Source organism: Nannospalax galili, unplaced genomic scaffold (genome assembly GCF_000622305.1).
Source record: "Nannospalax galili isolate Female #2095 unplaced genomic scaffold, S.galili_v1.0 scaffold92, whole genome shotgun sequence".
Lineage (NCBI taxonomy): Eukaryota > Metazoa > Chordata > Mammalia > Rodentia > Spalacidae > Nannospalax > Nannospalax galili.
Window position 1 is genome coordinate 487,403 of NW_008331545.1, and position 17,175 is coordinate 504,577.

Here is a 17,175-nt window from a genome sequence, read left to right on the forward strand (position 1 = left end):
AGAATTCAACTTCCTTCTAGGAGCTATCAAGCTCAATGTGATAGATGCAAATTTTTCAAAAAATATTTTCATTTAATAGGTCAAGTTTTAGTATTAACTAATCATGTGAGGTGTCTTTTTGTTGTTTTGGTTTGTTTGCTTTAATTTATGTGACAGGCTCATTTCACTTCTTTGGAAGAAAATGTGTGATAAATGTTCAATTCTGAACAATCAGTTTGTCAGTCATTATTTCAAATAAACATTATGTTCCATTTGAAAATCAGCTAGTCGACTTTGAAAGACAAATGACAGCAAAATGCTTTACGTCAAGACAGTTATATACCAGCACGTAGCAGAAATGCTTTGTGTGGACGTCCCACTTTGTCAGCCAGAATACTAAAAAGATAAGTATTCAAGGGTCAAGATTTAATAATATTCATTATTTTTAGTGCCCTGTCAAGGGAATTCTTGAGTGAATTATCAGTTCTGATGAAAGTGTATGGCAGTGACAGGTACAAAGACTACTCAGAGAGCCAGTGTCCTACCTAGAAAAGTAGACAACAGAAGTTCTACTGAAAACTGATTTTAATTATTACAAAGTTTTCAGTGGGTCACTGCTCTAGTTTTCTTTCTGTTCCTGTGATAAAACACTCTGACCAAAAGCAAGTTCGGAGAGGAAGGGGTTTATTTAATCTCACAGGTCACAGTCTATCACTGAGGGAATCAGCACAGGAACTGAAGCAGGAACTTAAAGTAGAAACCATGGAGGAATGCTGCTTATGGGCTTGCGCAGGTTCATGCTTAGCTAGCATTCTTATACAGCCTAGGACCACCTGCCCAGTGAGTGATGCCACCCACAGTGGGCGGGGTCATAGTCACATACTCCTCAGCCCTGTGACTGACCCCACATCCCCCTTCATTTGCTCAACTTCCTGGGAGTAAAAGATAGGTCTATTGTCATTACTTCTGTTTCTTCATCACTTACCTATAACTAAATTTATTCATCTTCACGGCTCTCTTAAAACAGCCCTACTACGTGAACTCATCTTAATTTTAATTTTATTTTGTTTTATTTATTTTTGTTTGTTGTTTTGAGATAGGTTCTCCCTGTAGCCCCAGCTAGGCTGGAACTCTCTATGTAGACCAGGCTGGACTCAATCTCATTGACATCAGCCTGCCTCTGCCTCCCACATGCTGGGATTAAAGGTATGCCACACCTCCAGCTTATTTTTTTTTAATAGTGCATCTATGATTTTAATTTTCCTTTAGATATATCTACCCTTTAAAACCCTGTCCTGCAAAGGAAGAAAATGGCAATTATCATAAGAGACACACAGAGGGAAAGGCCATGGTTACCAAGACACATGGTCTCCTAGGTGTCTTCTGCCCCTCTCAATGCTGCATCTTCTACCTGTTTTCCACAGCTTCTTGGTAAGACACCAAAGTTTCTCGGCTCTCCTCTATCAAAAAAGGCCAAATCTTTCCCTTAGTGCAACTTATTTCATCATCTTGCTTCTAAGGCTAAGGGGCATCCAGTTTATAAGCTGAGCTCTTCCTTGAGGCCCAATTTGATTTTCCAACTCCTGTTTGGGTACTTTTGCTAGCTGTTCCACCCTCACCAAAGGGCAACAGTCACAAGTGTCGGACCTCCTCTCCTCCAGAGCAGTAGCCCCTCAGACTAGAGATCCTTGTGTCCTTGAATTCTTCTCACCCATTCCTTCTTCTTTCCTGACTCTGCTCTAGCTTGAGATTGTATTCTCTTACTTCACTGCAGAACCCATTTTCTCATTATTCTCCCTCATGCTAGGCTCCTCTTACTCCCTCCATCCTATTCTATTGCTGGATGCCCTAGTCTAAATGTTTGTAGGAACCTGCCCCCTCTGATTTCTGTGTTAAAATCTAACTCTCAAGGTAACAGTGTTTGAATATAGGGCCCTTGTGAGGTGATTAGGTAACGAGGAGAACACGATGGGATTCATACCCTTTATGAAAGGAGGGGCTTGTGATCACGTTCTACCACATGAGGTTATAGGGAAAAGATAGATTATGAACCAGAAAGCAATCCTCACGACACAAGAAATCTTTAAACACCTTGATTTTAACCTTCCTAGCCTCAAAAACTATGAAAAATCTATTTCTATTGTTTATAAATTACGTTTGTTGATGGTATTTTCGACACAACAGCCTAAACAGACTAGCAGGTCAATCTTAAAACATAGTATACCATTAAGTGGTTCCCATGCTCAGCATCTCCACCTGCTGCATTGCCAATTCATCACAGTTTGTATTAGTCCATACCCCCATTTGAATTACAGTCACTTTGCACACAGGTCTTTAATCCCCTACTGGACACCAAAGCTCAGTGAAGAAAGGACCTGTGCTTGATAACTCATCTCAAATAGTACCTAGCACAGTGTTTTTCACAGTTTAGGAACTTAGTATTTATTGAAGGAAACACAGAATGAATTATCTCCTACCTCTAGTCTCTCTTCCTCTAGACATGTATTAGGCATGTCCACATCTACATTTCCATCAAAATTTTAATCAACCACTAAATGAAAGTAAATTATCATTCTAAGAAGTTGAAAATTAAAGATAAAGCAGGATGGAGGTTACTTTTTAGGAAAGGAAGAGGAATATAATTAGGGGAAATACAGTTATGTTTTATTTCTAAAACTAGGTAGGGCATAAATAGGTGGCACTATTTATATTTCCTTTCTTTTCTACATCTTTTAAAATATATGAAATAATAACAAAAAAGGCAATCAATAAAATATTTGCTTAAACATTTATCTAAGGAAATCCACTCTTCCCAGAAAGTTTTGTGTTTAATTGTTCTGTTGCTTCATATGTATTAGCTGTTGTTTTGTTTTAGGACAGGGTCTTGCTATAGCCTTAGTTAGCCTACAACTCCTATGTGAACCAGGCTGGCCATAAACTTGTGCCTATCCTCCTCTTTCTCTACTGAGTGCTGGGATTATGGTCCATACTGGCTAATATATTTTAGTTTTATTTATTAACAAAATTGCTAGGGAAAAAAATGCTTCCTCATATTTTGAGACAGATCTTCACTGAGCAATGAATGACTCCTTAGATTAAGAACTTTCTCACCCCTCCCTATCAAAGCATGCTTAAATTACTAATGGTAAAGTAGAGCAAACCTAACTGAAATAAATAAATAAAAAAGAAATAAAGCTGTAAGTCCTATTATAATTTAAGAATCCCCTCTAATTTGTCTCAGTTTTCTACCCTTTTAAAAAGGGCTGAGGTATTGTTCTGGGGGGAAACTTGCTGAGTTAAGGACAGGAAGCTTATTTATAAAGAGCCTGTTCTATGTGGTGCATAATGACCATTTTGACAGGGAATAAAAGGTCTGGGGGAAGGGTTACATTGTGCTTGTGAAGTCCATTAAGCCATTCTTTTTGCTAGCGTAGAAAATGCGTGTTTCAAAAATATTTTAAAATGCTAGAGAAGGTAGTATGTCTTTTCCTTAAGATGTTTACTGATGAATGCAAACTTTAATAAACAGGCTTTTTGTTGATTAAAAAATATTCATCTGATTGAACCTACTTCCCAGATGTCTCAAATATACAAATTACATACCAATGGAATTACTTATAAGTTAGTAAACAAATTGTATGTGCTCACTGGTTTTATTTTACTTTGATTAAATTCCAAACAGAGAGCTAAGAACCAAGAATTAATGGAGCTGTAGGACCACTTAAAAACAAAACCAATGCAGCCTAGCCTGGACAGGACAGCACAAACATTTAGGAATAACTTGATATTCCACAATTCTACATAAAATTTCAAAGTCACATCACAAGGAACTGTGCCCAATATACTGTTAGTCTGGTGAACAGTGCCATGTTACTACTGACAACAGCCAAAGGGCCACAGAGACTTACACAGAATGCCCAAAGGAAGCATAAAGGGCAGAAGGCCAACTTTCAAATGAAACCTGAGCGACAATACTGATATTAAAGTCTGGAAATTAGAGTTTGTCCATCATGCCTCTGTACATGCTTGGATTATTACTCAGAGCTTGGTTAGGTTACTTAGCATAAGCCTCTACTTTAGGTTCAATGATCTGGACATAAAACTTACACTTTGATATGGCAGTCTTAATTAACTCCATGGAAACATAAAAGATTCCATGAGGATTACAAAACATATTACCCTTTGCTAATTGTCAAGTTCAATTATGTTAGGCAACCACCTCATCAGCCAACAGAGTAACTAACTGCTGGGGCTTGTGCCTCACTGTGGCCATCTCTGCATATGATCATGTACCCACAGCCCTCTCACAACTGCAAAAGAGAAAACACATCTTGTTTCTTTTTTTTTTTTTTTTTTTTTTTTTTTTTTTTCTTTCTGTTTATTCTAGGCTAGCCTCAAGCTCACTTTGCAGCCCATGCTGGCCTGGACTGACATCACTTTCCTGCTTCAGCCTCCCAAGTCCTGGGACTGTAAGTGTGAGCCACCATGTCTGGCACAAACACATTTTGATTTCAAACACACATGTATGAGTATATTGTCTGCATGTGTATAAGTGAAGAGATCAGAAGTGGGCATCAGATCCCCTGGAACTGGAGTTATGGAAGGTTGTTAGCCACCATGTGGGTACTGGGAATTGAACCCAGGTCCCCTACAAGAGCAGTCAGTGCTCTTAATTGCTGAGCAATCTCTCCAGCCTCAATACTTTGTTTCTTAGAATTAGCCAAACTATGAGTGTCAAGTTCTACATTTGCAACCCGTGCATATTCTGACTTTGTTCCTCATGGAGTTTGATGGAGTTGAATCAGATAGCTGGGAGTCTCAGAGCAGAATTCAAATTTCAGCCACTCTAGCATCAAAATGCCATCAGTTTAATCAGTGAAAACTATAAAGACTTTGATGACAGAGTATAAAGGTGTGTACATGAGGGGCATAGGAAGGTACCCAGTATTCCAGAGAGGAAACATGGATGAGTTTCATTTCCAGAGATGAGCATCTTTCAATGTCACAATACAAAGTCATGTCCACACTGAAAACAGAATGGGCTTCTATATACGGGCCAAGATTCTTAATCTTGTGTTTCTCCAGGAAAACAGACTGTAAGCTCAAAATGCTCTGTGAACAAACTAAAGGCAATAGTGCTATGAGCTGGGCTCAGAAAAGATCAAACAAGTAAATTGTGAATTGATTAAAAGCAACAAAATTAATCTATTAATGTAACTATTAAATGCAAAGTATCATACATCTGTTATACTTAATTCTGAAATTAATATGTGTGTGTCTATAATGACTTCATGAAAAAAATGGCTTCAATGAATTTGGATTTGTTTTTGGTCTCTAATTCCCTAAAGAAAATTATAGATGTTTAAGTTTTAAAAAGCTTTTCACAGTTACCAGGTACTCTTAACCTAGCTAACTACTATAAGCTTGGTTTAGATAAAGTTTCAGATTTTCAGCCAAAGCATACTGTTGAAAACTCTGAAGGGGTAATATATATACAAAACAAAAGTCAACTGGCTGACTTTTCATGTTCCCCAAGCCCATAAAGGTCAGAATTCAAAGAAAACAATACCCAACCCTTAATACACATACACCCAAATCAAGTATTCCTGCCTCTTGTATATAATTCCAAGAATTCACATTAGCTAAACTGCCTAAGAGGGGGGTAACCCTCCCAAATGCATTCAGTTCAGTGAAGCATTCTTGCAAAGACTCTTGGGTTTCCCTCAGAAATGGAAGAGTGCCACTGTGCACAGTCTTTAGGAGAAGAGGGAGAGATCATGGAAAACATATTCTTACCATTCTCACTGGGCTCTGAGGGTTTGGACACTTCTCTGAACGGAATCATAACTGCATCTCCAGGCACCCGGGGACTTTCCACATACTTGGGCTTCCTGACAGGACCTGCAATGGGAAAGATCTGAGTGTGGCTAATTTTTTCCAGATGTAAACAAAACTGCAAAATGTACAGTGTGTCCTTACCAGAATCCAAACATGCCTAAAGGAAGATAGGCCCGACTCTTGAAAACACACACACACACACACACACACACACACACACAGTCAGTTCAGAACAGACACAAGAATGTCCAGTCTGGTCTACCAAAGGAGAACAGGGTAAGCTTGGTTTGGAGAATGTAAACGCTGACGGAAATCAAAGGTGCTCTTTTACGAAGTCTCCACAGCTGTTTTTACTGCGTGTCAAGTCAGTGATTTTGACATGTTCAAACCTAGACAGCTTGTGGTGGTAAGAGTTTTTGTTCTATTAAGTATACCATTTTCCTCTAACTGGGATAAAGACAGTTTAGTCACTTGGAATCTGCAAATCAAGAGTTGAGGATTACAACAGCTGGTATCTAGTATCAACATGCTGAGCAGCCATTGAACGCAGGCATCTTATCAGCCTGATGACGCATGGTAACTGCATGGGGCCCAGAGCATGGCTGCTTTCTTGGTAACTGAAAAAGCCACCTTCAGATGGGTGTGGCAGATAGTCCAGGTTGTGTCAGAGACACAAGAGATACTGAGAGTCTATGTGCCTCCCTCAACTTCAACTTATCAGAAGATCTAGAATTTTATTTTTATTTTTTATTTTTTGAGGCAGGGTATGGCTATGTTACTCAAGCTCACCTAAAACTGCTATCTTTCTGCCTCAGACTCTGGAGTACTGAGATTACAGGCATGTGCCACCACACCCTGCTTGGAATTCTTAATGAGACTGGATAGAACCCTTATTCACTGCTCTGGGAACGGACAAAGGTACAGCCACTTTGGAAAACAGTTTAGCAGCTACAAGTTCAACACAGAATTATGATATGGTCCAGCAATTCTCTTATGCGAATGTGTGCCTACACAAAAACTAGCATACATATGTTCACATTATAGCATTATCGCTATAAACCAAAGACCCATTAACTGATAAAACAAAATGTGGTGTAATCACACACAGGAATATAGCAAAATGAGAAGAGATGACATACCAATTCACAATGCAGCATGAATGAACCTTAAAGACATCATTCCACATGAAGGAAGCCAGTCATAAAAGACCATATCCGATATGATTCCTTTCAATATGCAACCTCCAGATCAGCAAACCTCCAGAACCCAGAGGTTTGAATGGTTGCCAGGGCTGAGGACATACAGGCTGGTGGGGTGATGACTAAGGACATTCTTTGGGGAACAACAAAATGTTCTAAAATTAGACTTCAGTGATTATTTGTAAAACCTTGCCAGCATACTAGAAACTATAGTACCAAAGACTTTAAATGGGAATGCCCATTCCAGCTAGGGCTACAGGGAGACCCTGTCTCAAAAAGACAAAAAACAAACAAAAAACTCCAAACAAATAAATGGGGGAACTGAATGGTTATGGACTAGCACTAAAGCAGATTGAAAAACAAAGAGACTGCTTGCTCTAGCTTCTCCTTTCAAGCACCACATTCCTTTTGGTTCAGAATCACCTGCTTGACCTTGCTACAGTTTTCACAAGGTCACAGAGAAAGAAAGTGGGGTGGACAGAGATCCAGGCAGCCTGCAACTCTCGTCCCCTGTGCAGCCTGAACCACTACCCTGCCCATGTTGGGTCCCCATTCTATTCTCAAAATGAAAGGGGTGATGCAGGCAGACTCTGAACATCCTCCTGTCTCTTCTAAATCTGAAAAAGTTATTCAAAATATGGCTTATGGTGAGAGATGCTGCCATCTAAAGGTTTACTGCAAAAGTATCTACAGGCCTAGAAAAATAATTCAATTCCCAGTCAACAATAATGCACTGCATCTTAAATAGGCTATGTTATCAAAGAGTCTTCTTTAGAGAGAAGATGCCATTTCAGACTTTAGAAAACACGATTTTTAAATGACTAATGCAGTATTTAAGTAGGTGCTTATTTTTATAATTTATTTAACTCTGTCAGAAGAGATCTTTTTGTAGTTTAATGGAATGGTTACAGGAATAGGGAAATATGTTCACAGTTTATGGGGATATAACAACATCCAGATTTTATCTAACACATGTATACAACTACATAAAAATACACTTAGGAGGGAAAGCAGAAAGGCTAAAGCATTTGTCCAGGAATAACAGAAACCAGGAAGAAGGCCAGAGTAGGACAGAAACAGCAGTGGGACAGGTATGAGAGCCTACACAGGTTTTTGGTTATTGTCAACTCCCCCACAGCAAAATGGATCACCGGCCTCTCTTCCCTCTTCATCTGGTCTCATACATTTAAAGGACAAAGGGGCAGCAAACTGCTTTATTATTATCCAATACTGTCAAGCAATCACAGCAGCAGCTTTACTCAGCTCAAGACACACCTGCACTACTCACCTTAACTTTTCAGGGTGCAGTCACAGCAGTTCCAGAGATGTAGTTCCAGGCTCCAAAACATTAGCCAATATTCCTTCAAACAATACTCTCTAACAGTAATTACTTTCTTAAAATGTGGATTATTTCACATGGACACATAATGGTTATTGTGAATGGTGGGAAAAAGGAATCTTCTATACCCTAGAGCCTTGAAAAGAGATCCAGACCCATCTGTTTTACTGTCTATAATGGAGCTAGGCCTAGTGGAACAGCCCTGTAATCTCAATCACTAGAAAAGCTGAGCCAGGAGGAATAGCTGGTGTAAGGCCAGGCCAGGCCAGACTAGAATAAGCTCCCAACCAGCCTGGTGAACTCAGTGAGACCCTATCTTAAAATACAAATTAAAGACAATGCTGAGGATATAGCTTGGTAGTAGAGCACTTACCCAGCATGTGTAAAGTCCTGGGTTCAACTCCCCAGTACCGCTACTCCAAAGTAATTGTACCACCAGGGGGCAAGCATTGACTTGTAAGAAATATTGAACCCTGAAGAGTTAGGATGTTAAGAGCAGACTGAGAAGTTGGTCAAACCTAGATTCAATCACTATAACCCTCTCTCCTGTCTCCCCCTCATTTAGGTCTTAGTATCTCACAGAGTTAAGAAAGGAGCAAGTGAGCCTCTTGCAACAAGGAAAAATCCATAAAGGCACAAAGGCCAATCTGGTTCTCAGGAACAATAAACACTGTCAGATACAAAAGGAGATCTAGACTACAACAAAGAAAGTACATAAAACAAGTACCCAGTGGTCACTCAAGCCAAGCATTTATATGCATTAATGGATTCAGTCCTAGTAACCGGAGGAGAAAAGTACAAAGCTCCCAATTTTTAGGTCAGGAAACCGAGGCTCAAGTAAGTCCAACAATTTGTTCCAGGCTTATACATGGCAAAGTATAAGAGAATTCAAACATGGGTCTGTGCAGTTTTGAAGCTCATGGACTGAGCCACCACTCAGTATTTATAACACTAGGAATCCTAGATTAGACCTACAACTCTAAACAAAGCCAAGGCACTAGAACTTTCTACCACATAGTTATCTACAGAATTCAACTATGGAGGCAACAAAGCTTTTATTCACCCTTCTTGTCTCTGATCTCCCCCAACTTTTACTAGCAGCTGAAATATTATGAAGTGAACATAAACAACTGTTCTCCAGCACGACCCTTTTATTTAAATTGCTTTTCACGAACAGCTGAACCTCGAGTGCTATAAAACAAGATACATTTACAGGCATGGAGGTTTTATTCTTTCCCCAATTGCTTGTTAGAGAACTTGTGCATACTTTCTATTAAACAAAGCAGATAAGATTGGTACACCTCCTCTCCCTACTGAAACACCATTAAAGTTACAGTAAATTGATCAAAGAGAGACCCAAGGGGAAAGGAGACAACTACAAGCAAGAACCAGATGGAAGTAGACTCTCACAGAGCAGAGGTCTAAGCAGAACAGAAAAAGATGAGGGCTTCAGAACCTCAGAGCTACATGGCCAGTCTGAGAGCACGAACTTGTGAGGTACAACAGCACAGTGGGCTGAATAATGATTAGAAGAAGAGTTCAGCCCCCAGAATCTCTTCCCAAGCCAGGAATACTCCCTCCACAACCCTAGAAGCTAAGCTTATTTCTCTAGGACAGTTGAATTCAAAGACCATGAAGACCATAGAGCTAAATTCAAAAACTAGGATTAGGAAAAACTTCTGCGCACAATGGTGGGTCCAAGAAACACACATCCCCTGCCCTCCACACAGCTGTAGGAATACTGACAGCCACACTTGTTTACCAAGGCAGGAGGGGTTCAGAGAGCTCCTCTCTGGGGAAGCTCAGCAAGAGAAAAGACCTACCCAGTATCATAGGTGGGACCACCCCGTAAGAAATGGCAGGTGCAGGACCATCAAGCTGTATGACCTACACGCACCTTTGATCAGCATCTTGGCACATTATACTTATGTACAAATAAGGTGCCAAGGATTCCCAAACAGACCCTACCAACAAAGGACCCTATCCTGCAAGGCAGTGACTGAAACAGTGTCAAAAGGGAACTAAGAAATCAGAAAACACAGAGGCACATCCCCCCAAAGAAAAGCCTACTACAGCCAGCAGAGGCGGGTATGCCATGACAAGGGGCACTAGGTCAGGGATGTGTCCACTGAGCAGGCTGCAGAGTGAGGATAACTGTGCCACACAGCTCTGACCTACTGCAATCACCAGCACTGGTCTTCCTTTAAACGGTCACATACTGATCTCTGTGCCATCCACATGAAAAATCCCTCTAAGTGCACCAGCCATATTCCTGAATACAGATCAAGACTGAAAAGCCCATCTCCCTTAAGCCATCCCACTCAGGGAAAATTACTGTCCAGCACCTTTCCACACCCAGCTCTGTTTAAAATAAAACACTACATCCCCAAACATAAGCTACCTGAAGTAAAATGGTTTCCCCCTTACATAAACCAAGAATAGAGACTGGAGAATAACTGCCCAGAGCGCATGGCATTCCTGCTGCTAGCTATGTTTTAAAGCAAGAGGTTCTGAAAAACAAGACAAGACTGTCAGGTGTGAGTGTGAGCCAATGTGTTTCCTTGGCCAGCTGCCTCTCCTTCTGGTCACTCCAAGTCAGTTGTCCCAGATAGTCTGGCATCAAGCAGCTTTCCCATTTTCACTGTTCCCTGGGGAATCTTGCTACAGTGTGGTTTGAGGTATGGGCTAGGATCTCAGACCATACTTCAAGCAAGAAAGAGGCCTATAAAGACCATCGGTGACCTCCCCTTCCTGTCAGGCTAAAGTGGGTCCGGTGGCCATGTCCAGAGCCTTGTCCAGATTAAGGATGGTGGAGTTTTCTTTGTTGCTTTGTGAGACAGGGTCCCACTAGGCCCAGACTGATTCTAGAACTCACAATGTTGCCCAGGCTGGCCTAGAACTCACAATCATCCTGTCTCCACCTGCCAAGTGCTAGGATCATAGGTAAGTGCCATGACACTGGCAAATGGGATTTTCTTGATTATAAATTAAACCCATTCTATCTGACTCTAAACTGGTTTCCTATCCGAATCCCCTCCCCCAGCTCTGCATCATGCGATACAGAAGGGGGCTCTCAAAGTTATAAAGTCCCCTTAAAATTCAAGGAAACACAAAGTGTGCCCAAGAGGAGGTTAACCAGTCATAAATTTGGGGGTACCAAGTGGCAGGTCAGAGGGGAATAGGTGTTGCCAGGCTCTTTAATCACATAGAAAGACCTCATGTCCTTCTGGAAGGCATCGACAACCCACCCGAATCACTCTCCTCTGCAGTGGGAAGGCACAGCCTTCTTCCCATTCAGTATTCTGCCTTTCTGTCTCCAAATATACTTTTCCCAGCGGCCAGCTTTCCTACTCTTTTTGACATTTTAATCACATAGCCATTCTGCTGCTTAGAAATTGCCATATAAGGAATGTTTTTTAAAGGAGGATGGTAGAAATAAACCAAGCCAGGCTTTATCTCCAGGCAGTGAAAAAGAGAAGGGCAGAGGTTACTTTTCATTTCTGAGTACTTCAGTTAAAAATAATTATACATATGCAGTATTTGGGACGCAGAACACCTGAGGCTACCTATTATATTTAAACTAGATCTTACATTTTTCACACCATCTAGAAACTATGAAAAGTGATGTCTTGGGTTATCAATCATTTGGAGGAATTTTTTTTTTAATCTTGAACTTTCACAGCAAAGCAGTAAAGGTCCCGTCAATTTTTATTTGGTCTAGGTTTTCACTTTACATTGGGAAATACACACAAGATGAGAAAAAGAAAAGAGTAAGTTTTTTTTTAAAAAAAATTTATTATTTTTATTTTATGTGCACAAGTGTATTGTCTGCATGTATGTAAGTGTACCCATGTCATGCAATGCCCGAAGAGGTCAGAAGAGGGTGTTAAGATTCCCCTGGAACTGGAGTTATGGGCTGTTGTTAGCTGCCATATGGGTGCTGGGATTCAAATCCAGGATTTTACATTGCTCTTAACCACTGAGCCATTTCTCCAGTCTGGTGGGGGGGCGGGGGGGTTATGTCTGAAGCAATTGTTATTCAATAGCAAATTTCAAATGGTAAACTTTAGTGATCAACCAGATCAGTCTTAGATTTTTTTTTTTCCCCAAATAAAAAAATGTGGGCTGGGAGGGTGGGTAGTAGAGATGGCTTAGTGGTAGGATAGTTACTGCATGCAAGCATGGGAACTTGTGTTCTGATCCCAGCACACATGTTAAAAAAAAACAAAACAACAAAACTAGTCACGGCCTGTTACCCAGCACCATGGGGTGGGGACACAGAGGCAGACTGCCTGGGCTTGCTAGCTGCCAGCCTAGTTTCAGGTTCAGTGAGATCCTGTCACAAAGGAATAAGGCACAGAGTGATAGAGCTAGGCACCTGGTGTCCACCTTTGGCCTCTGTATTCACGCACACACACATACACTTTTAAAAAAATATTTCATTTATTATTTTATGTGTATGAGTGTATTGCCTGCATGTATATAAGTGCACCCATGTTGTGCAATGCTGCAGAGGTCAGGAGAGGGCTTCGTATTCCCCTGGAACTGGAGTTAAAGATGGTTCGTAGCTGCTGTGTGGGTGCTGGGAATCAAACCCAAGTCCTCCGCAAGAGCAGTCAGTGCTCTTAACCGCTGAGCCATCTCTCCAGCCCCAACACACTTCTTTTTTTTAAACAGGGTCTTACTATGTAGACCAAGCTGGTCTCACACTTTCAGTGATCCTCCTGCTTTTTCTTCCCAAGTGCTAGAATTACAAGCATGTACCAGGCACGGGGTCTGGCTAGTTCTGAATTTAAAAAAATCAAGATATCCAGACAAGGCTTCTAACCTATCTCCTTCCTATAACCCCAAAAGAATGGGGGAGGGGGACTGACACACCTTTTAGGACTGATAAAGAAGAAGACTAGTGCTAACAAAGACTGCAGCATACAGTGACTCTCCAACAGGACCATCTCTTTCAGGATCAAGGCAGGGCTAGGGCACTGGTGGCTGCCCACAGACGCAGCTATTAGGACACAGCCAGCCTCTTGGGAAGATTCATCCCAACAGAAGGCAGAACCAGACAAAGTTGGCAAGCACTGGTAAAAGTGTTCTTTGTTCTATTAATCAAAATATCTATTTTTAAAGCATGGTTTTGGGGGGCTGGAGAGATAGCTCAGTGGTTAAGAGCTTTGGCTCCTAGCACCAACATTAGGCAGCGCACAAACAGCATCAGGCAGCTCACATCAGGCAGCTCCAGGTGATCTGAGACCTATGGTTTCTGTGAGTATCTGCACATATGCACACATAGCCCTGCCCCTAATGCAATACACAGGTACACATAATTGAAAACAAAAAATCTTTAAAATCTGGTTTTTGGGCAGACATGATACACAAGTGGCAAATTCTCCACCTTATCTAATGTATAAGCGGCAGTTAAAACACAAGCATGTCGGGTGTGATAGCATGTATCTTTAATTACAGCACTTGGGAGGCAGAGGCAGGCAATCTCTGCAAGACTGAGGCCAACCTGGTCAACACAGTGAGTTCCAGGCCAACTGGAGCTACAGGGAGACCCTGTCTCAAAAAGACAAAAATAAAACATCCCAAAAAACAAAACCCCCAAGTACACTGAAAATATGGTATACAGTCACTTTAGGGCCATGTATTTATGGTTTATGTAAATTATAAGTTAAATTTTACCTAGGCTTGAGCACATATATATGTATGTATATATGTGTGTGTGTGTGTGTGTGTGTGTGTGTGTGTGTGTGTGTATGCAAATATTCCAAATTCCAAAATACTTGCTGGTTGAAGGCATTTCAGATTAGGTATAATCAATTGGCATTAATCAGTTACAAATAAATGGATAATTACAAGCATTAATTTTCTAATGGCCCTGGAAGAAAGAGCTGTATCCTTCCTCAAAAGGTCATTTCTGAGTTTCTCTGAGACTAGGGAAACAGACAGTGAGAGGGAGTGCTCTGCTGTTATTCCCACAGACTGGAAATGGGCCCAACATTGCAAGAAGTAACTGAATATGAAAAGAGAGGGAGGCAGGATTCTTGAGAACTTTCTTTCCCTGAGGATTCAGAGTGGTCATGTTCCAAGTGTGGACCAACAGCCCCAGCATCACCTGCAACTTGTTGGAATTCACATTCTCAGCCCCATCCCATGAGAGTGAGGCCAAGGTACCTTCAAGTTTGAAAACCATGGCCTAACGGGGGCAGCCATCTGAGACCTTACTCCCCAAGGAAGCTTAAAATCAAGTGAAAAGACAAGACAGACACAGCTGCCCATGGCACAGTGTTGTCACTAAGGACAGCAGCAGCCTCAGAACTGCACCTGAGGGTGAGGGGATGACATTGCTACTCCTCTACTTACTCTCTGGGTGCTAGATGAAGGGCAGGAAAAGACCAGAGAGATACAGACTCCCAACCAATTCTACAGAGAAATGTCAAGGAAGAGTTGTCACTGTGAGAAGGATTGACAGGTTTAATGAGATTAGGAAAAAAGGATTAGCTATGGGTTTTAGTTACAACCTGAGTGTTGGGGATGTTGCTCAGTTAGCAAAGTGCCTGCCTGCCTAGCATTCACAAAGCCCTGGGTTCAATCCCCAGCACCACATAAAAAAACATGTGATGGTCCATGCTTGTAATCCTAACACTAGGAAGATGGAGGCAAGAGGATTAAGAGTTTAAGGTCATTCCTGGCTAAGTGAAGAGTCTGTCCCAAAGCAATAAATAATAATAATGATAATAATAATAATAACAATAATAAAGCACTTTAAGTGGGTTACAACCTAGTTAGGTTGCATTGAGCCCATCAAAAGCACTCAGTTTGGGGCTGGAGAGATGGCTCAGTGGTTAAGAGCACTGGCTGATCTTGCAGAAGACCTAGATTTGAATCCCAGCACCCACATGGCAGCTACTAACTGTCCATAACTCCAGTTCCAGGGGATCTAAGGGGTGGACTTACATATATGCAGGCAATACACACATACATATAAAATAAAGATAAAATATTTTAAAAAACCTGTTAACATGTGTCTTCCTTCTTTAAAAAAAAAAAGCACTCAGCTTGGAAAATGCACATACCTTATAGAATGGCTAAAATTTTCAAACACACAACTGGTGAAGATGTAGAGCAACTGGGGCTCTCATATTGCTGGTGAGAATACAAAAGGCTTTAATCATTTTGGAAAATGCTGACATTTTCATATAAAATTAGACACACTATGTGGTTCTTCCAATTCCACTCAAGTACTGACCCAAGAGAATGGAAAACATATGCTTATACAAAAGCCTGTGTATACATATTTAGAGCAACTTTATTTATAAACACCCCAAACTGGAAACTACCCAATGCATTTCAACCGACAAATGGACAAACTGTGGCATAATCATGCAGCTGACTACTTACTTCTCTGCAATAAATAGAAGAATTTATTGATATCCATTACAGCATGGATGAATACCAAGTACACTTAACTAAGAAGAAGCTAGACTTGAAAGGCTGTACACTAGATGCTTCTATACAGCATATTGTGAAAAGACAAAAATCTAGGTTTGTAGAAAGACATAGGGTTGCCAGGGCTTCAGGGTACAGTCGTCTAGAATGGAGCAGTGTGACTATTTTGGGATAGGAGAGCGTGACTATGGTGGCAGTTACATGATGCATTTCTATGCATTTGTTGTCGTTCACAGATGTGTATAATGACAAAAGTGTGCTTTGTTCTATTAATTAAAATTATCTGCTTGCTTAAATTAAGTGGTAGTTCGAGACTTGGGGTATCCATCTATGCTGGGGAGCTTTGTTCCAACACGAATAATACCTAACGGCAGAAAGCTTCCAAGTCTCAAGTCTAGAGCAAGCATTGAGAAGCAGTGGTAGCTCCTTAGTCTTAATAAAACAGTCTTAATTCTTCACTATTTTCTAAAGTGTCTAAAATTGGAAAGAGAGAGAGATGATCAGGGGTCTCTTTAGTGGAGCTGGATGCTGTACATATAGAGTCCCCATGAGTCTCTATATACGGTATATACCTCTGTATAAGTGTATATACTCTTGATTGACTTCATACTCAATATTTTTAAAAGCTTGTAAACTGCAAAAATTCAGCAATGCAAATGATTTCTGTCTACAGCAATGCAAATGAATTCTGCATGCTGGCAGTAGAACCCAGGGCTTTGCATACACACTAGGCGAAGCTCTACCATCGAGCTACATTCCCAGCTCTTTTTGTTTTATTGTTCTTTTGAGACAAGGTCTGTTATGTTGCCCAGGTTGGTCTTGAGCTTAAAATCCTCCTGCCTCCTGAATGCTGGGATTAAGGACACATACCTTCAATTCCAGCTTGTAAATGAATTTTGTTTGACAGAGAGTATCAATTTCTAACATTCAAATTCTCAGTTAAACCATTCTTTTTTTTTTTTTCAATTCATTTTTATTTCAATTAGAATCACATTTAACAGTCAAGGCCAAGCTAGATATGGTGACACATGAAATCCCAGCGTTCAGTAGAATGACACAGAAGGACCACCAAGTTTCATGCCAGGATGGACTACACAGCAAAAAACTTGTCTCAAATCAAAGATCTATCATTAAGAACTTGTGAGTTGGGTTTAGACTTAGAGAGCTGATAATAGGCAAAAAACACCTGATTCAGGACAAGGTGATAGAAAGAACACAACAATTTGCTTTGACTTTCTAGAATACCGTAACTGCTATTAAAGAACAAATTCAATATTAAGGGGTAGTGGGTATAAGAAGAGTTTCTTTATTAATAAGCCCTGATATCCTTCCTGGGCATCTCATCCTACAAGTAGAGAGCCTACATCTAGG

The 17,175-nt window shown here is 40.7% G+C and overlaps 1 protein-coding gene across 4 annotated transcripts in view; it reads right to left on the reverse strand.

Moving 5' to 3' along the window:
* Positions 1 to 17,175, reverse strand: part of Tanc1 (tetratricopeptide repeat, ankyrin repeat and coiled-coil containing 1) — a 246,680-nt gene that overhangs the window by 80,324 nt on the left and 149,181 nt on the right. For all 4 annotated transcript variants that reach the window (XM_008826685.3, XM_008826683.3, XM_008826682.3 and 1 more), the window contains exon 5: positions 5,776 to 5,880. In XM_008826685.3, the coding sequence (XP_008824907.1) occupies positions 5,776 to 5,880 (105 nt within the window). The remainder of the gene's footprint in view (positions 1 to 5,775; positions 5,881 to 17,175) is intronic.